At 45.2% G+C, this 27,607-nt stretch overlaps 1 protein-coding gene across 1 annotated transcript in view; it reads left to right on the top strand.

The window, feature by feature from the left end:
- The first annotated feature begins 249 nt into the window (after positions 1-249).
- TBC1d7 (TBC1 domain family member 7) overlaps positions 250-27,607 on the top strand; it is a 44,056-nt gene continuing 16,698 nt past the window's right edge. Inside the window, exons 1-5 of the mRNA XM_050167293.3 lie at positions 250-456; positions 3,527-3,711; positions 10,052-10,192; positions 16,479-16,624; positions 19,427-19,556. Of these exons, the coding sequence (XP_050023250.1) occupies positions 267-456; positions 3,527-3,711; positions 10,052-10,192; positions 16,479-16,624; positions 19,427-19,556 (792 nt within the window). The 5' untranslated portion in view covers positions 250-266. The remainder of the gene's footprint in view (positions 457-3,526; positions 3,712-10,051; positions 10,193-16,478; positions 16,625-19,426; positions 19,557-27,607) is intronic.

Genomic DNA, 27,607 nt, shown 5'->3' with positions numbered 1-27,607 from the left:
GCCATGTTTAAAACATCATCAATATCCACCATAATTTTGATTTCGCTTTCCAGCTTGCTTTTGTTATGAAAACTAATTTGTGCATTCTGATATACTAAACGTAACTGTTCATTGTGCTGAACTTTTGTATTAGTGTAAATACACAATTATTTATTTCTTGCTCTAGCTTGCTAATGATTAAATGTCACACAAGTGTCTCGCGCCCCTATATGGCCGCTCTCTCGTAAATGGCGCTATGGTCGTGACTCGCTCATCCAGCTGGTGTCATGGCAGCAGCTGAGATGAACTTTCGAGCGCACTACTATGACAAAGTCGGATTTCGTGGAATAAACGAGAACAGATCGCTCGAAATATTGCTCAGCGAGAAGCCCATAGACCTGAAGAAGCTTTCCAATTTCTGTCGCAAGTTTTGTCTGCCCTCGGTTCATCGGCTGACCGTCTGGAAAGTGTTGCTAGGTGAGCCCTCGCACAAGAGAAGAAAAAAAAAAAGGACGACGCGGAATCCATCTTGCTTTGTCGTCTGCTCGCATGTCGCATGCTGTGGTGTCAGTTTTCCCATTGTCTCGGTCCTCCTGGCATGCTCGCTGTTGCCGAATTCGCTGAAATTCTTTTCCGTACTACCTTACGCCGCCGAGTGCTTTAGTGGACGAGCTCCCAAGTGTTGCAAATAGCCCGCACTTGTTAGATAAACAAGTCATCGGCGAACGCCTCTACGGCGTGCAGAAGCACATCTGTTCGCCTCTTAGCGTCTGGCTCCGGTGGATGACAAGTCGTACTAGATAACCGTAGTGAAGTTTCACTGCTTTGATAGCCAGGTGTGGATCGCCGATTGTGCAGTTTGCGATCTGTATTTGTATTTTTAATTAATAAATATTTCCAGATCCTCACCTGTGCGCATGCATCGTTGATCATCTTGGCTCGTGCCATAAATTAAATTTATCGCGTTTTGAAACTATGCAGAAATTGCTAAGCAACATGATCTAAGCATGTGCATAACGGGGTACTCGATCGCTATCATCAATTTCGGCTACTCACTAGCAATTTTACTTTGGCACATCCGCAGTTTTGGGTGTAGTAGGTTATAGATCTGTGAGGAAATATCTACTTACTCCTCTCACAGTAAAGTTTACGAATCGGTAGTTTTAGTCGAAGCTGTCGTAAACCTTGCCCTACGTTATCACATACTTGAACTGCCACAAGACAAAGGAACACAGACAAACAAAAAACAAACACGGAAGATACAGACGCAAAGATCAGCAGCGGGCAAACAATTCTGAGCATCCGACGTTTCGACCAGGGGGCTTATCGAAATAGTGACTTGTCCAAAACACCTTGACGAATGCAGTTCCACTTTTCGAAACGTTGGCTGCAGGCTGAGGCTTTCTTTGTTTCACACTGCTAAGGTGTCAGAAGGACTGTCGACATATATTGAAATAAATAAAGGAATTAAGGGAGGGGAAATTACCGCTGACTGCACTGTAACTGTCTAGCGCAATCTACTGACACCTGAAAGGCAGTCAACAGTTGGGGTGGATGGGCTGGGGAGTGAAAAGAGGATAGATGTAGTAAAAAACTGCTTACATATATATGACAGAGTGACTAAGTAAGAGTTATCCATAGTTCACTTGTGGAGTGACTTCTTCGAGAGAGTTTGTCACCTGGCCCCGCACACCAGCACTGTTATGTAGTGCCAGCATGACAGCCATGTGTTTTAACTTTTCAGATATAAAGTCCAGCTGATGCAAGTTGATGCCAGAAAAAGGGCAGTACAGTTAGTGATGGCAACAAACCAGATGTGCTGATTAGAGTTAAAATTTCACTGGCATACGTCATTCAAGGTTGGTGCAGTGTAGGCCCCAGGTAATAAAAAGGTTTGGGAAAGCCGAGCCGCATGTCTTTGTCCTGTGGCGGCCTGGCCAACTGGGGCAATAATAGTCTTGTAATAAAATCTGCGAGTTACCAAAGTCTGAAGTGCTTATAAAGCATTAAACTTGAAAGGACATAATATTTTCAACTCGTCTCTCCTTTTGCGTTAGTTGAAGGACCAACCCTTCTGTACTCTAGAATGTATACTGACAAACGTGAGAGTGTTCTGAAAACTTTACCATAAAGCTTGTTCCTACAAGCCACTTTCGGTATCGAGGAGGGTGCTACATTATGACAGCTGTCACTGCAGCTGCCACATGCAAGTGCAGCTCTGGTTATTTGTTTCTATGAGCAACTTCATCATACCTGGCCTTACTTCTACAGAACTTCAGCAAACTTTTGTCTGTGCATGTTGTGACATCGCAGTAGTTGCAATGTCGCTAGGTCTGGCTTTTGTGGTATCTGGCACTTTAGAATAAAATTATTATACATTGTAAGTTTCTGTCAACCACGACACTTGCCAAGTTTATGCCTTTATGCACGAGAAGAACATGGTAGAGTTTGTACGACTTGGATAACAGTGGTCAATAGTGAAGAGGACGCTAAACATACGTATCCAAGTGGTGTGTCAGAACGGAGCGAAAACCGAAATGAAAAAGAAAAAGCATATTTTTGTGCGGAATGATAACCGAAACGTTATTTATTATTTCATTTCAGAGTGAAACTGAAACATTTTTTATCAGTTTTCGGTTCAATGGGAAAGTCAGCAATCACAAACAACCAACTTCAGGCAACGTCAGTATTAGCACGTATGTCTTAAGCAGGGGTAGTGTAAGCGATAGCCAATCGAGCACTCCACTAATCTAAGCCTGTCACTCGCTGCACTAGCAGATTGGCATTGTAGGAAAACCCAGGGCCTACCCTCTTCAGATCTTATCGCTTTGTTTTCTACGGATATCAATGCTTTCTTACAAAGTTTATGGTTCATTTATGTTTGTTTAAGTTCATTTTGTCAGAACAGCAGTCTCACATTTCGGCGAGTACACTCGATGACAAGTTGCTTCTAAGATCATGCTTACTACCTTGACTCAAGGCACTGCATATGATCTCAGAATTCATAATTTTCTTACTGAGAAAAATAAATACTATGTTTTTATCATTACTTAACTTGCTTCGAAATTTTGTGCATGGGAACAAAAATTGTTTTGAACCATTACGGATCATTTTATTTTTTTCATTCCGGAGCAGAACTGGAATGAAAGGTTTTTCTGTGGAACGAAACTAAAACCAGAATGAAAAACAATTCGTTCCGACGCCCTGCACTCAAGTGACTATACGGTCATGCCCTTCAAATGTATCCGAAAAGTGCAGTGAAGATAAAGTTGGGAGCCCTTGAGTCACAGCAAGGAGGTGGTGCTTGTGTTTCTTGCTGGTGAGCTTAGGCTAGCTCGACCACCTCTTTAACAACGGCCCTTCAAGTACTCTTCCAGGGGTCTTGGAATTTCAAGTCAACTAACCACAATAGTACTTCTCGGTCATTAAGTCAAGAACCAAATAGTGCCAGTTGTTTTTGTTGCTTCCAGGGTGCCTACTTATAGCTGGTGAGCAAGCTACAGAAGCAGTCCCAATTTATGCTCACCTTTTCCAACTTCCTTTCCAGGAATTTTGCCCACATTTGAGGAAAACATTACGAGTTTTGAAAAAGACGAAGAGGACCAGTACAACGACCTGAGGCGCGCTCTGGAGGTGATGAGGGTCGTTAGAAATGGTACGCCACAGGCTGACACGATCGCCCTCATGTACCTTGTGGGTGAAGGGAGGCTGCACCTTGACATCGAACAGCAGGTAATGTAATGCTTAAGACAGCTGAAAGCGCTTGAGACTTATGTTGACACTACAACGGCATGGGACAGCAGCTCTGAGATTCAGTACGGGAGGATAAACAAACACCATGTGCCTCTCGTATGGCTGCCACTACTCGTAAATATTGTCTCTGCGACCAACGCAGAAATACCGCTATCTTTGCTTCACAGTCCACCACACTAATGCTGCAGGTGGAAGTGTGGGCCATCTGTACTCACAATAAACAAAGAAGGCAGAGATTTGATGATGGCAGCATAAGAAACGCAGGGATCATACCCTTCTATTGTAGGGAAAGTTGTGCCAATAGCCTGCCTCCGTTTTTTTTGTGAATATCTTCAAACTTTCCCAAGCAAAAACGTTGCTTTAGCATAGCTGTGTAAGAAACTCCTGCACCAATCATAGAAATAAATGTTTAAAATAAACAAAATACAACTGTGCCATGGTCATGCCAAACCAGACGAGTTTTGTTCATACCTTACACGCCTTGGTGGCTTAGCAGCTATGGTGTTGCGCTGCTAATCACAAGGTCATGGGATCAAATTCCGGCCATGGTGGCCAATTTCAATGGGGGCAAAATGCATAAGCAAAAAAATGGCGTGTGCCGTGCATTGAGTGCACATTAAAGAACCCCAGGTGGTCACAATTGATCCGGAGGCACTACGGAGTGCCTCGTAATCAGATTAAGGTTTCTGCACGTAAAACCCCAGAATTAATTCATTAAATAATTTTGCATACCTTATATTTCATTCAACTTTGCTGGGCATATGGCCAACAATTAATCAGATGAGATTGTGAACAAGGCTGGGAGCCAAAACCTGCTTTGTTTCCTTTAAACCTTTGTTTATGTGGTCAGTATCCGGATTTGACAGCAACCCTATGCATTTGCAGGCTCGGCGCTACAAAGGAAACCTACACGGGTTTCTCAGAAACAGAGTTTCATAGTTGAAGAAAAATTCTTCCTGTTCCGGGATTCAAACCTGGGACCAATGTCTTTCCTGGGCAGTCACTCTGCTACCTGAGCTAACCGGGAGGCTAGCAGATCACAACGCGAGGCGAGTTAATCAACAACTCGAACCACAAGTACAGTGAATACGGCAAATCAGTTCTGCGGAATTCCGCAAGGTGGAGGAAGGTTCACGAAAGGAAATATTGACATCCACTCATGTGTAGCACCAAGCTACAAAGGAAACCCACACAGGTTGCTAAGAAACAAAGCTTCAGAGTTGTCAATTTGTAGTTTAAAGGCCAACCCCGGTGATTTTTCAATGTCCACTGATCTTTGAATATACATTCTCTTTTGCACTCTGATTATCTGTGCCAAACTATATGGCTGCAAGTCATTTAGTTTTCCTGAAAATAAATTTTAAAGATTAGTTGCGTTCCAGACTCATGACTTTCTACTGGCCACCCTGTGTTCGCGACGTCAGAGACTACACCGCAATTGTCGCTAAAATCGTCACTTAAAACACTGCTGTCTAGTTCAAAACTCCGTAAAAGCTCCCTGTGTCGTCAGGAGACATCATCAGCTTCGCTTCCTTGGCATTAGTGCCATGTGTACTGCGTGTTTAGCATGCATTCTGCCTGTTTACATTATGGTAAAGTAGGATCTGACGTCATTTACTCATTGTGATGTCACACGAAGCAGCTACCCATGTTGGTTTCGATATCTCGTTTATTGGTCATTTGCAATTATTGACGACTTTCTAAGCAAATGGAACCACCCTGCCGGTGAAAGGACTGTCAATGCAATGTGAAAACGACGATATCCTAATATGGTTAAAAAATAAAGACCGGAGTTGCCCTTTAGTGAACCTTCCTCTACCTCGTGGAATTCCACAGAGCCGATTTGCCATTTGCAAGCTGCACCATAAATGCACTGGGTATGCGCTGCTTTTTAGTGAACGACTCGCCAACTTTGGTCACTGAGTATGTGCCACCGAGTGCGCGCCGAGCGAGGGAACGATTCTCGGTGTTCCGCAGGCACTGGTGCGCCACGCTTCTTGTCTCAGAGGCCGCGTGCAGACTTCCCGGCAGCGCCACCAGATGGCGCAGCGTGTCCAGAAAGAAGCGTGAGAAAGAGGAGCCCAGCTGTCGCATGATGCGTTTCTCAACGTTCGCAGGCACTATCGTGCCATGCATTTCCGAGGTCACGTGCGGGCTTTGCAGCAGCGGCACTAGATAGCGCCGAGTGTTCTTAGGGAAGTGCAAAAGAGGTGTCCCGCTGCAGTAAAGGCCTCGTACATAACTCCTTTCGACAGTGGCAATACCTTGTGTCGCTATATTTATTAAGTGAATATGCATTACCGTTGGCAGTCATCATGAGATGGGTTGCACCGCTGCTTCTTTTTTTTTTTTTTGTATTTCACTGGCATTCTTTAGAGCCCATAAAAAATGACCACATAAAAGATTATATTGTTTAGAGAACTCACTTGGGTGTTCCTCAGCACGCTCGACAATTTTTGCAATGAAACTTATGGACTAAAACAAATATTTGAAAATTTGAATAATTGAGCTTAGCCAATTATAACTGACTGCACTTCAAAAAAGTAGCCTAACGCCAGAAGACTATGAATAGTATGCCATTGGTATCTTTTCCTAAGATGCAACACTTTCTTTTTTAGCCGTTTAAAGAGGCAAATAATTCTGTTGATTGAAAACTTACTTTCACCACATTTCTTGCATCTTCAGAATCATAAGAAGCATAGAGCTGCAGTATAGATTAAGAATTTTGAGTTCTTTAGTGAGTTTTGTCAAGTTTACAGAATGTGGACTCCATGCGAAAATTCTCTACAGGTGCATAAAATATAAGAGCCTCAGCTATTTCATGCCCAGCAGTCTTGAAACGCAGCTATCCTGCCACTTGAAGATAATGCCTGGTGCAATACATTTGGAAAACGATGGAACAAGTGAACTCACTATATACTATGTACTGACACCGAGCAAAAAATACTCAACCGTCTACTTTCCCACTTGTCCTACTAAAACTATTCTGTACATCTTATTCAAACTTGCAGCAATTTTCCAATCAAAAGTGTTTCAAGATGTATGGAACACGTTTTACATATCATTACTTTCATCAATGCTTTTGCTGTTGATGCACGATCTTGGTGTACACAGTTTTGCACACAGTGCTTGACAGGGTTGAAGTTTGCTTACTACATGGAACACCCACGATACCTTGTGCGTGGTTGAGAGTTGCATGTACCGCATCTTCACAGGACCGATTTCAAATAAAAGATAGCTGCAGTGAGGAGTGTATGTCCATTTTGCAGTGTTAGCTGTTATAGGATCTTTTAGCTCATTATGTGTCCATACACTTATCTGTGCCACACAACTAGCTACCTGACGCAACCTAAGTTGCTGCCGGTGCCTGCATCGGGATTGCCCAGGTGTTCCCTCAACACTTGTAACATGTGTAAAGCACTAAGAGTAGCAGGGAAAAACTTGGATGATGATTTTGAATTCTAGATAGCATGAGAAGAAGGAGGGTTTCCTCATGAGCATGCTGAAAAGTTAGTTTTTTTTCTGGGAGGGGATTATGGGGATAGTGCCTAAGGAGTTGTGGCACATTCTCCTCGCATTTCTGTGAGCCACTCGTGGCCAACACGTATTCGTGACACTGTGCAAGACGCCGAAGCGGCCCGATTGCCAGCCAAGTCTGCAGGGCTAACCCTGCTTGCAGCAACATCACCGCCACCATTGAATGCAAGTGTATGCCTACATTGTTACCACAAAGCTGGATTTCCTGCTCTATGTCATAATTGGCATCCTAACAGTAGAGGTGGCCCACAAGGGGCATCAACGGTTGACTCCCAAGATAATGGGACCGAAAAGGAAATTTCATGGAAGCAAACATACACGTACATCTTTCAAGCAGTCAAACGTGATCATGATGTAGAAAATTGCATCACATTTACCGCACACACCATTATTTAAGTCGCTTCGTAAGAAAATTGTAAAGAACCCAAGCATATCACTGTTTCACCATAAGGGCGAAGCAATGAATGATACAGCAACATGTTAGAATACTATTACACAAAGTGTAAGACACCTAGCTGTAGTGACGGTATGAACTGAAGTAAACGTAAGCTAAGTAATACAACGAGCTGTTGTGCTAGGGGTCCTCCGTTTGAATCATGCTATCGGATAATTTCACCTATGGTTATTAATTAAAGCCAACATGTTCCTTGGCAAGTTTACCACCACCTTTCCACATCGGGTATGTTTCGAGCCTCTCTCTTGGGCTGATCCCGGAAGTAGTGCACAGCCGTGCCAATAAAATTACATCATTTTCAGGTTTGAGTTCTGTTATTCTTTCGCACTTTTAATTTTTAAGAAGACGTAAGATAAAAGGCACGTTCTGTCGGTGATTTGTTTCATGACATTTGTTTGTGGGCTACAGTTATCACAATTCTGAGCAATAATTTTGTCAGGAATGTATAACCTGGTATGAGCCACTTTATTGATGGAATGGTGTAGCAACACAACCCGCATATACCACGTGTTGTGTTGCGTGGTATGGCATGTAGCATACATATACCTAAATATATGCAGAACCTCACGGTGGCACCGATGGCAAAAATTTACTTGAAGTGTCCATATAATTGCTATAGCAATAGAAAGACAGAACTTTTGTGCCACGGTTAATGACAGTTGTTGCACCTGTCATACAGACTCAGTAGCTAGTGCGTTTAGCGGCTGAACACAAGGTCGTGGTTTCGATCGGAACCATTTTATTGCACATACAAAACTGTTCACACATATGGTATACTACATAGCAGGAGGTCCCATGGTCAAAGACTGAACGGGACCTCCTATGCCAAAACTTATTCACTGCAAGAATTTGATAGGTTCACAATGCAAAAGACACTTGTGTACTTTTGTTTAGGTGCGCATTAAAGCGACCCAGGTGTTTAAAGTTAATCCAGAGCCCTGTACTACAGTGTCTCTTATGCCCTGAGTCTTGCTTTGCTAACAACCCCTTCCATGCTTGCTATATCCTGAGTACTGACCACAAGTGGCCTTTCTTTTTTTTACTGTGGAATCCTTTATGGAAAACAATGCAGGTAGTAGTTGAAGTATTTGTTTATCTGAAATCTGGACCTTTATTCCAAAGTGAAGCTATCTGTATGAAAAGTGGGTCACTTCTTCGTTAACTGCACACGACACAAACAGAAAGTGAGGTAGGTGTGCCACTCCCCCCTCGGGTGGCCCTGTTTGCATCGTGCTCATACCTCGCTGAGCATGTGTTCATGGGCGAGTTGGTTATACACGATTACAGCGAAGGTGCCAAATAACACAACGGACGAAGAAAGGCGACGCGTGGTTGTCCCGTGCCGCCTTCCTTCGTCCGTTGTGTTATTTGGGGCCTTCGCTGTAATCGTACCACCTCACAGCATGAAAGTGATCAGAAGCACTGCTCCCATCTTCACTTTCGCTCTTTGACGACAAGCCGGGTGCATCGAGAAACTAATTGAGTAAATTAAATTCAGGGGCTCCACAATGCCAAAACTGTAATCTCATTATGAGGCACACAATAGGGGCGGGGAGGGGCTCTGGAATAATTTTGACAACCCGGGATTCCTTAACATTCACCCACTGGATGGTACGCAAGTGTTTTTGCACTCTGCCCCCATTGGAAGGTGGCCGCCGTGACCAGTATTGAAGCACCGACCTCTAGGTCAGTGGCACAGTGCGATAGCCAATAGGATACTGCAGTGGGTGACATGGAGAAACTATGGGCCACCTTAAGTCAAACACTAAATTTTTCGACTCATTTAAATTACAGCTGAAGCCAGCTTTTCTACAATGAGACCAATGGTGCCATATTTAATGACCCAATTTGGCTCCACACTTATTACGTTCACCATCGTCATTCCATCTTGCTCATATGTAATCTGTGCTGTAATTTGCCAGAAGTACGGCAAAGGATAGATGAAAGCTCACTCACGACATTGCAAGAAAAATTAACAGTATCTTCGACAAGCTCAGCTTGTCCTTGGCTGTTTTTACCAGGAACGTGCATACGAATCCAATTCAGCCAGGCATGTAAGGGGTTAAACCCCACGAACCATTTGGTTCCTGTAATTGAGAGAAATTATGCATGCTCAGTGCTTTTCAAAAGTATGATAGGTGCAATGGCGTGAAAAAAATGAGCTCATCAGTACGCACAAAATGTGTGGCATGCAGACATGTATCTGCATACTCTTGTTTTTTCACACCATTGCATTACTATGACTACGTACCAACTGGTCCACACCTCTGTACTGTTTCTTTTTGAGGAGGTTATGAATTGCCACTTTTCCATGTTTTCTCACGATAGATGTCGGACGAAGAAGTCCAGCACATCAGGAGCATCGCATCAGTCTTCACCAAGATTTGCGGCAAGGAGGAAGAAGCCTACTGGCTGACCCGCAACTTCTGGAAACACCTCAAGAAGCTTGCTGTCGACTCGGATGCCATGGTGAGCCAACGTGGTGTTGTTGATATTTCCCTCAGTGTTCTTACGAAACCCACTCCATGAACGACTTCGGCCTCATTTGTGCCATTAGCCTTCGTTCGTTAAGAGTCAACAGCAGCAAAATTTTCGACTGTTTCAGACAGAGCATACATAGAGCAGCCTTAGTAAAAAAATATATGTGAAGTACAAGTGGGTGCGTAATTAAAAGCTAACAAAAATAGGCATTTTTGATAATGAAACTAAAGGAAAACCCTCATTATCACTTACAATAAATGATGCAGTACTGGGAATTGAGAACCAGCATGGCACCCACAGCACACTTGAAATTTAGGAAGTCATTGTCTGGCATAGCATCATATTCGCTGACTGTCAGCATCACACGTGGGTTTCTGAAGTGCTAATTAAATTGTTAATAAAGAAATTTGAACAATTACCAGCCCAACAGCTTTGCCAAGGTTGCTTAAATAGTATATGTTAATAAATTTATTATCAACTCAGCCACAGTGCAATCTCGTCGTGGTTAGCCTTCAATTGAGAAGGAAAAAAAATGCGGCAGACACACTTAAGACTGCTTATGTGTGGGTTTGCGAAAGTGTTATAGTCCGTCTGGTGAAAGCCTTTTATTTTATATGCACTCATTTTATACTGCACTCGTGACAGGGTGCCACCGCCTCCCCGTGGGCTGCACTGTCACGTGTCTGATCACACACGCACTAGGCACCCCTTTAGTCAGCCAGAATTGTGGAGTCACAGTGGTGTCCAGGAAGAGTGCTTGTCTCACGCCCCGTAGGCCCAAGTTCAATTCCAAGCGAGACCGAAAAGTACGAAATTTTCTTTTCAAAGCCATTAATTTACTTTGCTTGCAGGAACTTCCCTGAGAAATTTGACATCGATCCAAGCACTTTCTGACATGCTTTTGCTCCTTGTGCCGTTAGCCATTTTTGGTATCATCTTTCGGTCATGGCTCATCATCAACTTATTTTATGTCCACTGCAGGACGAAGGCGATTTCCAATTACCCCTGTCCTGTGCCAACTGATTCCACTAGCGCCTGCGACTTTCTTACATTTCATCACCCCACCTAGTCTTCTGCCATCTTCGACTGCGCTTCCCTTCTCTTGGCACCCATTCTGTAACCCTAATGGGCCATCGGTAACCTAACCTACGCGTTACATGAGGTATCCACCTCCATTTTTTTCTCATATATCTGTTTGCTCTCTGATTCAAACCGCTCTCTTCCTGTCTTGTAGCGTTATGCCTAACATTCTTTGTTCCATCGCTCTTTGCCAGGTCCTTAACTTGTTTTTGAGCTTCTGTGTCAGTCTCCAAGTTTCTGCCCCATATGTTAGCACCAGTAGAATGCATTGATTATACACCTTTCTTTTCAATTATAACGGTAAGCTTCCACTCAGAATCTGACTGTGTCTGCCAAATGTGCTCCAACCCACTTTTATTCTTCTGTAAATTTCCTTCACATGATCAGAGTCCCCTGTGAGTAATTGACCCAGGTAAACATGCTCCTTTACAGACTCTAGAGGCTGATTGGCGATCCTGAACTCTTGTTCTCTTACCCAGCTGTTGCTCATTGTCTTTGTCTTCTGCATATTAATCTTCAACCCCACTCTTATACTCTCTCTGTTATGGTCCTCAATCATTTGTTGTAACTCGTCCCCAGTGTTGCTGAACAGGACAATGTCATCTGCAAATCGAAGCTTGCTGAGATATTTGCAGTTGATCCTTACTCCTAAACCTTCCCAGTTTAAAAGTTTGAACACTTCTTCCAAGCACGCAGTGAATAACATTGGAGAGATTGTGTCTCCTTGTCTGCCCCCTTTCTTTATAGGTATCTTTCTACTTTTCTTGTGGAGAATTAAGGTAGCTGTGGAATCTTTGTAGATACTTTCCAAAATATTTACGCAAGCATCCTGTACTCCTTGATTATGTAATGGCTCTATGACTACTGGTATCTCGACTGAATCAAATGCCTTTTCGTAATCTATGAAAGCCATATAGAGAGGGTGATTGTACTCTGCGTATTCCTCGATTACCTGATTGGTGATATGGATGTGATCCATTGTAGAGTATCCCTTCCTGAAACCTGCATGTTCCCTTGGTTGGTTAAAGTCCAGTGTTGCCCTTATTCTATTGGAGATTATCATGGTGAATATTTTATATACTACTGGTGCGACGAGGTTTATTGTCGTTGACAACGTTGCTGGAATGCTAGGTATAGAAAGGCAGTGCAACGGCTGTCCGTAGCACGGGGCTCACTCCCGATCACGGCATGGTCCTTCATGTTCCTCTTCAGTTGCCACATGTAAAGGGGTGCATCTGCTTCATTACAATGCCCCAGGAGCAAAGCGTAGCCATCCTTGTGACTCAGGGCGCAGAGATGATGAGCGGGCCGTAATACGGTTTCAGGCAGTTGACATGTACTGTCTCTCGCCCACGACGACGCAGGTCTGGTGACACTGTGAGCGGCTCGACGATGTAGTTGACCGGTGAAACGGCATCAATGATACGGTATGGACCGTGATAACTAGACATCTTTTGTTAAGCATAAAATTGTTATGGCGAACGATATATACAAATGTAGGCTGCTACAATCCTACATTTGTGCACATCGTGGGAAGCTTTACACTTTTCTCACACTTGCAAGTCTTGAACATACTAAAAGTATTTACTTCCATCGGTATAAACCCCCTGGAAAAGTCCATTCTCATGCACTATTTATGGAATGCAAAGGCTTAGCCACACAATACCAAGCACTCTTAACGCCCATGAGCAGCAAGACACTGAAATCAAAACATTAAACCCCACCAATGTAGTTAGCTTGTTTTTGTAACTGCACATTCCTTAAATTGTATTGCTTTATGTCATTTTGTTTTCACTAAGCATAGAACTACAATGCCATTTGTCTTCTCTTGCTTTATTATGTGTGAATATGATGCTATATGTACCATTATTATTTTTCGTACTGGTGTATAATAATTATTTGCTTTCGCTTTTGTGTTTACCCTGTCACTTTATTTATTTACTTTTTGCTTGTATAATTATTCGCTTTTTGCTTGTACATTTACCCTGTCATTGCTCCTACAGGGTGGACGGTGCTTAGTCAAGCTGCAGTATCCGCAGCTTTTTCGCTGTCTCCCCTTTTTCACAGATGTTTTTGTTTGGTGAAAATAAAGCACTGACTGACTGAATGCGCCAGAAGTTTGGAAGAGAGGCCAGGAATGTGGGCTGGTATCCAAAGCCACACAAGCAAACGAGGAGCAATGTTGTGCGGTGGTTGATGAGCACGGTCATGTCTTCACTTTTGATGTTCTTGAGTCTCGCTAGTCAGGGCACGTGCCAGCTGACGGCAATCTTCAGCATATTTGGTGACTTCAGAAAGTGGAGTATACTTTGTAGCATCAGGTTGGTACGGCAGTATGGTGTCCAAAGGGCATGAAGGCTCATGGCCATGCACAAGGAAAAAGGGGGAAAAGCCAGTAGTTGCTTGCATCGCGGTGTATGCGAACGTAACAAAGGGGAGCACGGTGTCCCAATTGGAGTGGTTGGATGAAATAACATCTGCAACATGTTGCCAAATGTGCGATTGAACTGCTCGGTCAGACCATTGGTTTGGGGATGGTAAGCAGTCGATTTTCAGTGAAGGATCCTGCGCTCAGCGAGGAGGGCTTGAATGCCCTCCGACAGGAAGACATGGCCCCTATCCCTCAGTAGTTCTCGGGGAGCACTGTGGTGAAGAACAAAATTGTGAAGGATTAAAAAAACCAACGTCACAGGCGGTCGCTGCTGGCAGAGCTGCAGTCTCAGCGTAGCGAGTAAGGTGATCTACGCAGACAATAATCCACCGATTTCCACACCCGCTGCATGGAATTGGGCCATAGAGGTCGATGCCGACGCAGTCGAACAGACGAGCCGGGCATGGTAGCGGCTGCAACGGTCCTGTGAAACGCTGGGTAGGTGTCTTGTCTTGTTGGCATGTGGTGCGAGACTGAATGTACTTTTTCACAAAGTTGTACATGCCTCGTCACCAATAATAGGGCTGATGCAACCTTGTGTAATTTCGAGAACGCCGGCATGAGCGCTTAGAGCATGAGCTTGAAAAGATGCGCAGATGTCAGAGCGCATATGACGAGGTATAGCAAGGAGCCATTTCCAACCGTTGGGCATATGGTTGCAGTGATATAGAATGTTGTTTTGCACAGAAAACTGAGTTGCAGAAAAGTGTACGTGGATGTCGTACTGTTGCAAGTGAAGCGCCCAATGTCCCAAGCGTCCCGATGGGTCTTTCAAGGAAGAAAGCCAACAAAGGGCATGGTGGTCAGTAACTACGGCGAAAGAATGGCTGTAAAGGTATGGGCGAAACTTCCTCAGTGCCCAGATAATCGCTAGGCGCTCCTTTTCTGTGACTGAGTAATTTAACTCTGCTTTCTTTAGAGTACGGCTTGCATAAGCGACAACATTTTCATCATAGCCAGCTTTCCGTTGAGCTAAGACCACACCAAAGCCAACTCTGCTGGCGTCTGCATGAACTTCCGTGGGAGCAGCAAAGTCGTAGTGGTGAAAAATCGGTGGTGAGCTCAACAAGTGGCGCAACTGCTGAAATGCTGTGTCACATTCAGGTGACCACGCTGCTATGCCATTACTGGCGCAAAGTAAATTTGTCAAGGGTGCCATGATGGATGTGAAATTGCGTACGAAGCGATGAAAATAGGAACATAAGCCAATAAAACTTCTGAGGGTTTTGGCAGACGTGGGCGTTGGGAAGTCTGCAACGGCGCGGAGCTTGTCTGGGTCCGGGAGGACACCGTCTTTTGAGACGTGACCCAAGATGGTTAGGTTGCTTCTTAGCAAAATGGCACTTTTTGAGGTTGAGCTATAGGCCACCAGAGGCGAAACATTTCAGAATGTCATGCAGGCAGGTGAGTCGTGTCAGAAAATCTGTTGAGAAGACAGCGATATCGTCAAGGTAACATAAACAGGTCTTCCATTTGTGGCCGCGAAGGATGGTATCAAAACAAGACATGAACACCCCCATGTGCGTTGTGCGACAGGACTAGTATATTTAGTTCCAATTAAGTGTGGAAAAGTCTACATCGGTCAACTGTATGGTGTTAAGAAAAAAGAGGACAAATATGCACATTCGGTTGCCCATATCATCGCGCATGGTTGCGAGGCATTTTGTTCTAAGACTGCTATTTCAGGAAAGTCGGCAAACCACACGGCTCGAGTGGTTTTAGAAGTATTCCATATCCACAAAAATTCACCTATCTGTGTAAGCGAAGCATCCATTCTTTTGCACAGTGCCAAACTGGACTTCTTGAATTCTGCTGTCTAAAGCAGGCAGCAGTATTGTTCACTTTTTTAGTTTTTTAGTTATGTTATCACCTTCTCATGGGAAAAGGGTCATGATGCTTGTGCGTGGCTCACTTTATAAAATCGGAGGGTGTGTCGATTGGAATAAACAGTTGGTAGTAGCGCTTGTCCGCATCTTTCGTGTCTTCTTTATGTGTATGCGTATTTTCTGCACTGTATTTGGAATTTACAATGTTAGACCAACTAGCCGAACAGGCGGTCTTTCTGAATTGTTTAGGACACTCTTACATTTGCACTCTTTTTTTTAATGTGTGGACTTTAAAAGAGTTTGACTAACAGAAAGTATGATAGGTCATAAATGTCATGTCAAGAAAATAAACAAGAAAATGTCAAATTTCAGAAGAGATGAACCACATCCACAACCATAGCACCTGTGACGCGCATCTGTGTTGTGCCTCCCATGTGATTGTATCTTCACATCACAATACATCATTAAACAAGCACCAGCTAGCCGAACAAGTCCTCCCACATCCACAAAAGAACATCTTTCTGAGGTAAAAGGTGCAATAATCGGATTTAGTAATCTGTAGACAAAAATATAGATTGTCATTCACCTGACAGTAGTATGAAGCTACAAAGGAAAGCTGTTCTGGTATCTCAAAAAGAAAGCTTTGCAGTTCGAGAAAAATGTGTCCTGGTTGGAGGATTCAACCCGATACCCATTGTATCTGAGGCAGTCGCTCTACCATCGGAGATATAACATAGGTTGGATGTAACATAGCTTGTACTTTCATGCTGCTGTTCAGTGGATGATAACATTTGCCTTTTGCAAAACTTCCTCTACGATGTAGATTTTCACAAAACCGATTAAGCTTGTATTTTCCCGATTCCTCCAGGAACTGTATCAGTGGGCTTTTTTTTTTTCACAACACACAGCCATAATGGATTTTTTTTAACACCTGCAGGGAAAGCAAGTTGAAGACACATTGGAAAAGGAAGATCACGAGCTGTTCCAGCAGCTGCTGAAAATCAAGGCGTTCCCAGTGCTGCCCCTAGAGACGTGGTTCCAGCGCTGTTTCGCTGAAGTTCTCGACGAGGACGCCTTAGTCAGGTAAGGACAGGAACTTGCCACGACGGCTCAGTAGCTTCGTGTTCACACGATGTGACAAGTGGCTCATTGCATCGGCTTTCAAGTGCACCGCGTCCATGTAAATGACGGTAATGTGCCGAACGGGCGAACTGCATTAATGCACCACAAGGGGGGGCAGGGCGAGGAAGGTAAGTCGACTCATGCAGTTCGTGTAGACATTGTCTCATTGCATTAAGGGAGAGAGGAAAAGTGAGACAGCTGCCAGCGTGTGCTCTCCTCTACTCACTGGTGGGAACATAAATTGCTGGAAACAGGTTCTGATTGGTGTCGAAGATGAAGGGGGATGTACAGCATGTAGAAACAGTATTGTTCTCATGTGCTGGATGCGAGGGTTAGATTCCACACAGCCGCATTACAATAGGGGCAGAATACAAAAATAACATTTGCGTATCATGCTTTGTGTGCACATTAAGACTCCCAGGTAATCAAAACTGATCCACAGACCTCCACTACAGCATCCCTCATAGACTGCTGCGGACTGAGAATACCTTATTTATTTACTTTATTGCAATGCGCTCCCACCTGTACTAATGCACCCCAGATTTTTCACAGTCAGAAATCGAAAGGGCAGTGCCCTCACTTGTAATGTTCATAGCAATTTTAAAAAATTAATATAGAAGAAAATATTGAGCAGGATTTGTGACCGACTCGGGAGTGTGCAGCAGCAAATGTCAGAGAATTCTACAGTACTAACTGATAGTCCAGTGGTTCAGTGGCTTAGTGGATGGTGCTAAATGTGCAGCTTTAAAATGTTTAACGATGATCAAGTCGATGGTTGCTTGTGAGTTTGGAGTAACACAGAAATTTACCACAGTCACAAATGGGGCCTTCAACAGGTAAGGGCACCGATTCGCGTTTGCGGTGTGTTTGCGCTGGTGCACTGCAGCCAGTGCATAAGAGACTGCAAAACAGTAGCAGACGATTCATTATCCCGTCAACTTTCTCACATGAGTCAAAAATGTGTGGTTCTTGCTATAACATGAGAACTAAGATTGACAGCCTCAGCAGTTGCCAGAGTGTTGAACAAATCATAACCATATCTGCAAAAAATGTGTGTAAATGTAGTATAGTACGATCTTGTTAAGCAGTGTGGTACGAGACAAAGGACGCAATAGAAGGGAGACATAGACAAATGCTCTCTATGTCGTGCTCCCCTCCCCCAACCCCCCTTTTCTTTTCTTCGCCCTATGGCTGGTTTTTTACTGTTTAACAAGATGTAGCACCAACTAGTCCAGTCTTATATCCTATAGTAGCGGCATGACTAAAAACTGAACAGTAATTTTTCTGTAAGCATACCAAAACCATTCCGCGATAGTGTGTCCTTTCTGCTCTCTTGGTGTAGTTTCCAATATCACATTGCTTTTGGGGACGTAGAACCGTCATTGTCTATAGCAATGCTGAAAGTGCTTTATGTCAGATAGTGCAGTGGCAGTTGGGCTTTCCATGTCGAAATGATGTGACTCCTTTGATTTCGGCAAAGTTAAAAAAAAACTTGAAAGCCATCTTTTTTTTTTCTTTTAAGCCATTGAAAGATGTCCATGTGACGTATATGTCACGTGATTTGCTTCTCGAACTCTTGCTGCTGTCATGCCTGTCAACTGCCGGTGAACACCTGTGTTAACCCTTTCGCTGTCACGGACGTACCGGTGCGTCATCGCGCTTCCCCCCCACGGTGTCACTGACGTACCGGTACGTTCTCTATCGCGCATTCAAAATTTCGCGCCTGAGCGCAAAGCTGGCGCTCCTGAATTGGCCACGCCATCTGTTGACTCTTTCTACAAGTTCGTATATTCTCCCCGACCTGTGTTAACCCATGTATTGAAGAGTACGGTGCGACTGCCACTCCCCACTTTCTCTTTGCTGGGTGGCGCGGTGGCTCCGCGTTCGCTGGATCATGCGTTGCGTGCGTGTGGTTATGGGTTCAAGGGTTTTTCTGCCATCTCCGCTGGTTTGAAGGTTTTTATTTTTCTTCTGTTATTGTGTCTGCTACGCCGCGTCAAGTTCAGGCGCACGTGCCGTTGCCTCTCCGAAAAGAGTGACTCGATTGCTGCTTTCGCTCTCTCGCCGAACCCTCGCTTCCGACTTGCAGCAGTAAACGTAAACCTTCGAACTTTGTTTTAGCCTTTTTCCATCTCCCTCTGTCTTCTTGATCACGCAATGTCCCATTTCTCTCCGTTGTGCGGGTGACTGAAAGCGCATCCTCCCAGCGCGCGGTTACTTTCGGATGGCTGAGCGCGCAGGACCTTCGTCTGCTCATTGGTGCGGTGGCTCAATTCCGATTTAGAATACGAGCCGAGCTCGGATTCGGACTCGGACAGAGTCGCATGCGAGGAAGAGGGTTCCGCATCGTCAGATTCGGATGTTGAACGGATTTTATAGTCAGGCTGATGATGATGATGATGTTTACTAACAACAGCTGCAGAACACTGAAATGTGCATATAGCATTGACTACGTTATTTGTATACCAATCATAATCAAAAATAAATTGCTATGTTCATTCCCTGTTATGCTCGTTCCCTAAAACCAAGCCGACACTGGGGGTGCGTCACGGCCAGAAAGGTCCGACAGCGAAAGGGTTAATCAATCATTTAGCCAGTAAATGAGCTAGTGGTCATTGTTTTGGGAGTAGGAAAGACGCATGGATAAACATACAGGATGAGTTGCCAAAGTACAATGTTGCATGAGGGTCAACCAGCCAACAAATGACCCCGCTTTGAACACTGGACGACTGCTGTGACACAGCTACGATGGTTGTGTTGCAGGATATGGGACAAGGTGATCGGCGGCTCGACCAAAATCCTGCCCGACGTGGCGGCTCTCCTGCTCATGTCCCTGAGAGCAGCCCTGCTCAGTGCTACCGTCACGGCCGATGTACTTACACTTTTGAGCAAGGTGAGGAGCTCTGTGCTTTCTTTCAACAGACACATGTGTGCACACGTGACAGGGCAAAGGGGCCAGAGCAACCCCAGGGGCCAAACTCTGAAAGCTTCCTTTCCTCAAGGCCAGTGTGATGGGAAAGGGCTGTGTGGGCGGAGATTTTCAGACACACAAGCAGTAGGCCAGTGAACACAGAGAAGCTGTCTTAGTAAAGGAATCAAGTTTATTTCCAGCTTGTACGCAAACTGAGGATGGCAAGAGAAAAGCTGTGTTGTAGAACTGCTTGGCAAACCTCACAATCCTTTCAATTAGTAGCATACACAGTAGTATATGACTCAATACAGCTTTTCAGCGAATTCAGAAGCTATGCATTATTTAGAAAACAGACAGATGTCGTCACCAAAAGAGAGCTGTAAATAAAAAAATTTTGAAAACGTTGTGCTATATATTCTCAAGGTATCTGATAATTGTACGCCACTCACACATAAGCACCTGTTTATGCCAAAAAAATGTAAAATTGTATGTGTGCAACATATTGCGTAGACAGCATTGAGGTGCTACATTGGTGTCCTTAAGAACTATAAGCTGTCTTTATGAATGAGAATAGTTCCAGACAGTTGTCAGATATCTTGAAGTAAATCTAAAATTTCTGTCCTCAAATATGAGCATGTAATGAACATCAGATATAGCAAAGGTGTTTTCGTGACAAATGTGACTGCACTGGCACAGCAGTTGCATGTTTGTATGCTGTACAATCTTGGCAAATACGTGCAAGCTTTATTTTCCCTAAGTACTGTTGCAGAGGCTGGTGGTCTCAATTCAGCAGCAGGAGGTGCTGATGAGCGAATGCCATCCTTGGTACTAACCAAGCGTCACTTGCGCACAGTCATTACTACAATGGCCAAAGCATTGAGCAACATGGTTTTGAGTTGCTCTCTGTTGCATTCAGGAGGTGCATGCCTTGTTAAGCCACAGGCTCAGCTGTGGGACGCTGGTCATGGTCGAACGGTGGAAGCATTCCGGGCACAGGGTCCAGAGCCCCTGAGGCCAATGCAAGCTGCTGATTTGTCAAACAAAGTATAGAATAGCCTTCCAATTTGCATCAAAAGTGACACTGACACAGTGCATAAAAGCACATGGATTTTGTCAAAAAAAATGTACATTCTTGATTTAATTGAATTGTTTAGTTATGTGCCCAAAAACAGTGTACAAAAGCCTTCTAATTTGGTTCACAATAAGTTGCAGTGCTTATTATTATGCCATGGATTGTCTGCATGCCTTCCTTTGCTATGTTCTGTTATGAGGTGCTGTGTCTTTGTCCGTGTGATGCTATTTATATTACTTTTGTTATGAAATGCTATGTAGTGCTCCTTTATATACTGTGAAATCCTATAATTTGGCGTCTGGAATTGTTTGTAAATCAGAAACTTTGGGCATATTCACAGCTACTACACTTCGAGGTTTTATATTTGTGCTGTATGGCTCACTTGAGTCCGAAATCCCCTTGCGGGTTTTTTTTTTTTTTGCACGTCTTTTATTTAGCATGTTTTCTTAATTTCTGCCTTTTTGAAACAGTGCAGTCTCTTTAGCCTTCTACGTGGCACTTCAGTCACAAGTACTCTTCTTGAATGACCTTGTATTAGGGCTGGGTGAATACCAAATACACTCGAAACTGGCAACAACGAAATTCTCCCGACGACAAAATATTTTCATATCCCCGGTGAATGCCCTTAGGATTCCATGCATTTTGTACCTCTCGACAATAAAATTTATGGGAATGTAAGCCTGCATATTATCTACTCGTGCAAGGCTAGCAGGCTCCAAAATGTGCTCAAATGCGATTGCGTTGCACTAAAATTGTGTAAAATACCACTACATTACACTTGCTTTGGCGCCGCCATTTTTGTTTACAAAAACAACCAAGCGGCAGAAGCGATTGTGTGCACTGGAAACACATCATGGCCACCATCTTGTTTGTTGATCGCCCATTTGAAGCAGCACGTATGTTGCTACCGACTTGTGACGACGGTTTTTGCACACCTAGTGTAGTGCGTAATGTGCGCCTCGGCAAGAAAAATGCTGCAAGAACAAGTAAATCCACATCCCATCGACATGGAATTGTTTATGGCACTTGTGATGGTAGTCACAGCACAGCACATTGGGCAGTGACTGAGGAATCGTCCGGGAATACGCATCCCTTGCTTCAGGAACGCTGGTTTTGGTGCCACACGACAGGCATTGGGTGCAGTTTCGGTGCTGGATATGTATTTTTGGAAGGGTGCCATAATCTTGATCCGATTGCCTTCGGGTATATGACATACAATCACTTTCATGCTCAGCATTGGATGCATGCGACAGCATACGCTGGAGAAATGCCGCTGCATGCATTAAGCGCTGTTGTGCTGCGTCCGGTGCCAAGTCATGCAAAATCTGACAAAAGTGATATCTCGGAAAGCATTGACTGAGAATGCTGCGAGAATACCGAGAAAATTGTGGTTGCCTGGTCATTCTGTCCATCCATTCCATTACGCTGATGACTACCATTGTTGTCATTGTTAGGTCACCTCACCATTTTCCAGCTTCGCCATTGCCACAGTGCAAAAGAAAAATTAAGCTTCTCCTCAACTACCTCCTCCTCTGGGATTTGAACTCTCCCGAGCCAAGCAATGTGCATTGCAATGGAAGTCGAGCATGCTAACCACTGAATTGCTTACCTGGCCATAGGAACTCGATCAGTTGGATCGACACATTTTTGACACACTGTCAAACATTTTCGTCAGAACTCTTTCGAGAGAAATGCCATGCACCAGATGAAAGGAAGACTGGGGCTTGGTGAAAAAACACAGTCTGTGGATAACGTACGCTGCTGTGAACATCTCAGCCAGGTTTTGCAGTCGTGCGCATCGTGTTGAGCTCACAAGCGGAGTGCGACGTCACCTTTCTCTCAAGCGCTCTTTGCAGCAGAAGCCTGCCCCTCACTCTTTCCTGGACGCTTTATTTCATAATATAGCAGGTGCCCATACGCAGCTGCCATTGGCCAATAGCTGACGTCAATCAAGCAGGGTGTTTGGATCAGTGCACTTCATCCTACAGCTAGTGTGTATATGTATTGACAAAGTTTAATAAACACGCTGGAGTAAGCAAAAATGTGCTTTCGAATTTCGATAATGATTTTGTACTTCCGGAAGAAGCCGGCTATCGTCTGCTCACAATGGGCTGCAGTTGCCTGCGTAGGGATTATACTTTGGCCACCCTGCTTATCGGTGTCGTAGTTGTCGGGTCTCGCTAATTTCGACTAGTTTAGAACACTCAACTAGCCTATAACCACACGAAACTTAAGGTCACACCACACGCGCATTTGGCAGCGCACACTCACTCCAGGCCGCTCCTGGTTGGACGCCTTCGCAGACTTCGCTACATGTGGATAGTGCTCCAAAATGCTTCAATGTGGCTACTATCCGCTGGCCAAGCTTGTGCAGGACAAAGCCAGTCCGCACCAAGTAGCACAGCCAGACTGGAGCATATGAGCGCGAGCGGGCGCTCAAGCCCCGTCGTGCAAAAAGCAAATGCTGCACACACGCACTGCAATTGCATGTAGCTGCAGTCTGCAAGACAGCGTACGGATACCACAGCCACCGTGGGGTGCGGCAATGCGTCCACTGTCTGAGTGCACTGCTAGCACTACAGCTCGCTGAGGACAGCTGCGTTTGGCTAACATTTGGCACATCGTAGGTGCCAAAATTGGAAATACATAGTATGCACGTACGTCATTCAATGATACTCCACGACTTCTGGTTTACGGCAGCGCTATCTTGGAGAACCTATAGGCCTATGCGCACGCCTGTTGGTAAGGTACCCCAAGATGGCGGAAGCAGACGACAGCAGCAGATGTGACGTCACGTGCATACTATGTATAGTGGCGTCTGCATAAACGTACAAAATCAAATTTGAACTGTGCAACACGGTGACACTTACTAGGTGGAGTATTGTGGGCCCACCTGTTGTGTTCCCGTTCTGTTACCATTGCTTCAAGAGCCTAAAGAGTACAGAAGGAAATGAGCCAGGCACTTGGAGCAGGGGTCAAAAGCAACACACCTTTTGCATGCCTGTTCTCACTTTTCCAGAGCCACAGGTGTCCCACATAGCAGGGGCATCACTGTGGCTAATAGTAATGCCACTAAACCTGCATAATTATTTTTTGTGGCCTTACGTTGAAAAGGAAATCAGAAGCAAGGCAGATATACATATTGTATACTTAAGATTTCTTACTGCAAAACATATCTATTGTTGTGATGCAATGCACAAAGCATTGCTAAGAATGAAGAAAGAGGAGAGAGAGAAGGAAAAGTAAACAATGCGTTCGGCAGAACAGCCTCTTGTCTGCTTCCCTCTTTTACATTATGCATAAATATTTACATATTGCTACGGCATGAGCTGGGCGAGGAGAAGAGGAAGAAGAGGTTAGCTGGTGCAGCCTCGGGATGCCATCTTGACTTCACCATCAATCTCGTCCCTTAAATAAAGCCGGTTTAACGTTAACCGTAACAGTTTTGTGGTGGAGGTGCTGCGTACTTCGACCAAGACGACGGAGCTGCTGCAGCAAGTGCCATGCCGGAGCCGACGCCTCGCTCGACTGCCTCCAACACCGCTTGAGATCCCGATGTCCCACAGCGGTGACCAACAGCCTATCTGGCAGCTCCAGTGCGAACAACCGGCGCCTGGATGCATCAGATGGAGCCCCGCCATTTCTCAAGAAAATTCGGTGAGGACGTGCAGGAATGGCTCACCCACTACAAGCATGTGAGCAAGTACAACGGCTGGAACTCCACGGCTCAGCTCGACAATGTGGTTCTGTTCCTCACAGACACTGCGCTAGTGTGGTTCGAGAACCATGAAGATACCTGCACAACGTGGGACAGCTTCGTTACTCACCTCACAGAGTGCTTCGGCAATTCCACCACGAAAAGGAAGCGGGCGGAGCAGACATTGCTTCAGCGCGCTCAAGTACCAGGTGAGACCTGTACTACGTACATAGAGGCAATCCTGAAGCTTTGCAGAACGGTCAATCTTCGAATGTCCGAAGAGGACAAGGTTGGACACCTTCTCAAAGGCATAGCCGAGGATGTTTATAATTATTTAATCGGGAAGGAGAGTCTCGCCTCGGTCGCCGACCTCATCAAGCATTGCCGCACATTTGAGGCCTTGAAGCTGCGCCGTATCACGCCAAAGTTCGGCAGGTTAGCAAATGTCACAATGGTTGCAAGCGTTGACGAAAGCGACAACTACGGTTTTCAATTTGACCTTGCGGCAACTATAAAGCAAATTGTCCGCGAAGAACTTGAATGACACACCAAAGGGGCGGATGTCGAACAGCTTGGTTGCGCTTCCAACCAACCACAAGAACATGCATCTGCTGTGTCCGCATTGTCTGCCACACCAGGCGTTGCAGACTGTCGAGTCGATCAGCTGTGACAGCACCAACGTACCTTTTCCAACGACATGACGCACGATCAACGAACTCGTCGAGCTACCACCACGAATCGGAATTCGGAAGATCGCGTTTATTATTCAAAGCGTCCCAGGGTTGACCCCCAGGCTTACAACGTCGGTCGCGCATCGCCTGTTTGTTACAGCTCTGGCGCCTCAGGACACATTGCTCGTTTTTGTCGCCGGCGCCGACAGACAACAACATATGGCCCACCCCCAACTTGGCCTAATTTTGAACGTGACAGTTATGACGACCGTTGGTCGACAGACCCTGATACTGCCAACACCACAGGCGCGCCACCCTGGAATACCTTCCCTCAATATAGTAGAAGGAGTGGCTCGCCAGCTTCAGACTGCAGCCTGACGCCCCCAACCAGTCGCCAATGCCGTTCACCCTCACCACGGTGACGTGCTACATCTCCACCGCCGTCGGGAAACTAGCCGGCACGGCCGATGGAGGTAAGGTCGCCGGACAGTCTGTGTCCCTGCGAAATACTCCTCTGCCTATTATGATGGTGAAGAACAAAGTGCGTGTGTTAATTGATAGTATACCTGCAACAGCATTAGTGGATACTGGTGCTACCGTTTCTGTCATGAGTGTGACATTCAAAGAGAGGCTGGGTCGGAAAGTTATGTTCCCGTGGAATGATGGTGTGACGTTTCGTGGTGTCAGTGGAGAGTGCCTAGTCCCCCTTGGTATTTGTGCTGCAAGTGTTTTATTCGGTGGAGAAGATCTTAAAACAGAATTTCTCATACTACCGCGATGCACTCATGATGTGATTCTCGGGATTGACTTTCTTCAGGATTGTGGTGCATCCGTTAACTGTGGCACAGGCGAAATTACTTTGAATAGCGCGCTTCTTGCCACCCTTGCCGACACATCCTTACCAGTGAAAAACTATTGTGTTGTTTCGAACGATTTGCTGCTACCGCCTTGGTCGCTGTCACGTATCCCGGTCAATTTAGCTGCTGCCGACCTTTCATCGTTTTATGCGCAAGTCCAGCCACTTACGTCGAGCTGCGCAAAGCAAGATGTACTTGTACCACGCTCTGTCGTGAGAGTAGTGAATGGCGCCTCAAATTTGTGGGCTTTCAATTGTTCTTGAATTCGACGAGATTACTTACAGCCCCATTACAGTTCTAAGCGAGGAGGAGCAGTCTCATACTAGCGATCCCCACCGAAGCACTTCTGAAGAACAGATCCTACGGATGATCAACAAGGCGCTACCCACACATGAGCGTCACACTCTCGCACAAGTTTTGTGGGCACACCTTTCTGTGTTCGATTTTACACAAGGCGACAAGCAGGCTTCACTCCCGCGTTCTCGTGCTCGCCACAGAATTGACACCGGATCTGCGCACCCCATTCGGCAAAAGCCTTACCGCGTTTCTTCAACAGAGAGGACAGTTATTGCTGAACAGGTGAAAGACATGCTGCGGAAAAGTGTTGTTCAAGAGTCCTCTAATCCGTGGGCAGCACCAGTAATCTTAGTAAAGAAGAAGGATGGATCATGGCGGTTTTGCGTTGATTACAAGAAACTGAATGCGGTCACCAAAAAGTATGTGTATCCGCTTCCTAGAATTGATGATGTCATCGATTGTCTACATTCCGCTGCCTACTTTTCATCACTGGATTTGCTATCAGGGTATTGGCAGATACCCATGCACCCAGACGATAAGGAGAAAACGGCCTTCGTGACACCAGACGGTCTTTATGAATTTAACGTTATGCCGTTCGGCCTTTGTAACGCACCAGCAACATTCGAACGATTCATAGATACTATCCTCCGAGGACTTAAATGGGAAATTTGTTTGTGTTACCTCGATGATGTGGTGATTTTTGGCAGCACATTGAGTGAGCATAACAGCCGTCTCAGTCTTGTTCTGGATTGGGTCAAACAAGCCGGCTTGGTCCTAAATTCCAAGAAATGTCGTTTCGGGGAAACCGAGATGTTAGTAATTGGGCATCTGGTCGACAAAAACGGTGTGAGGCCAGATTCACGGAAGATTGAGGCAGTCAGCTCCTTCGAAGCACCGAAGTCAGTGCGGGAGTTAAGGAGTTTCTTGGGCCTGTGCTCGTATTTTCGTCGCTTCATCCCAAGATTCCCCGACGTGGTGTACCCCCTAACATGTCTTCTCCAAAAAGCCGTCCCTTTCAACTGGACATCAGCTTGCGACGACGCGTTCCGCCAGCTAAAATTTCTGCAAACATCAGGGCCCATATTACGTCACTTCGATGCATCCGCACCTACGGAAGTACACGCAGATGCCAGTGGCATCGGCATCGGTGCTGTACTAGTGCAACGTCATCAAGGAGCTGAACACGTTGTGGCTTATGCTAGTCGCTCTTTTTCCAAGGCGGAACGCAATTACACTGTGACCGAGCAAGAATGCTTGGCAGCTGTCTTCGCTGTCCACAAATTTTGGCCTTATACAGTGCAGTCCACTTATAACGATATCGAGAAGGACGAAAAATATGATCGTTATAACCGATGATCGCTATATCTAGACTGCAGTTATCAAAAAAAAAAATTTTTTTTAACGCGTTTGCGCTCTTTAACTTTGCAGCTCTGAACTCG

This window comes from Dermacentor andersoni, chromosome 11, assembly GCF_023375885.2.
Source record: "Dermacentor andersoni chromosome 11, qqDerAnde1_hic_scaffold, whole genome shotgun sequence".
In the NCBI taxonomy this organism is placed as follows: Eukaryota; Metazoa; Arthropoda; class Arachnida; order Ixodida; family Ixodidae; genus Dermacentor; species Dermacentor andersoni.
This window is presented reverse-complemented; position numbering and strand designations above follow the sequence as displayed.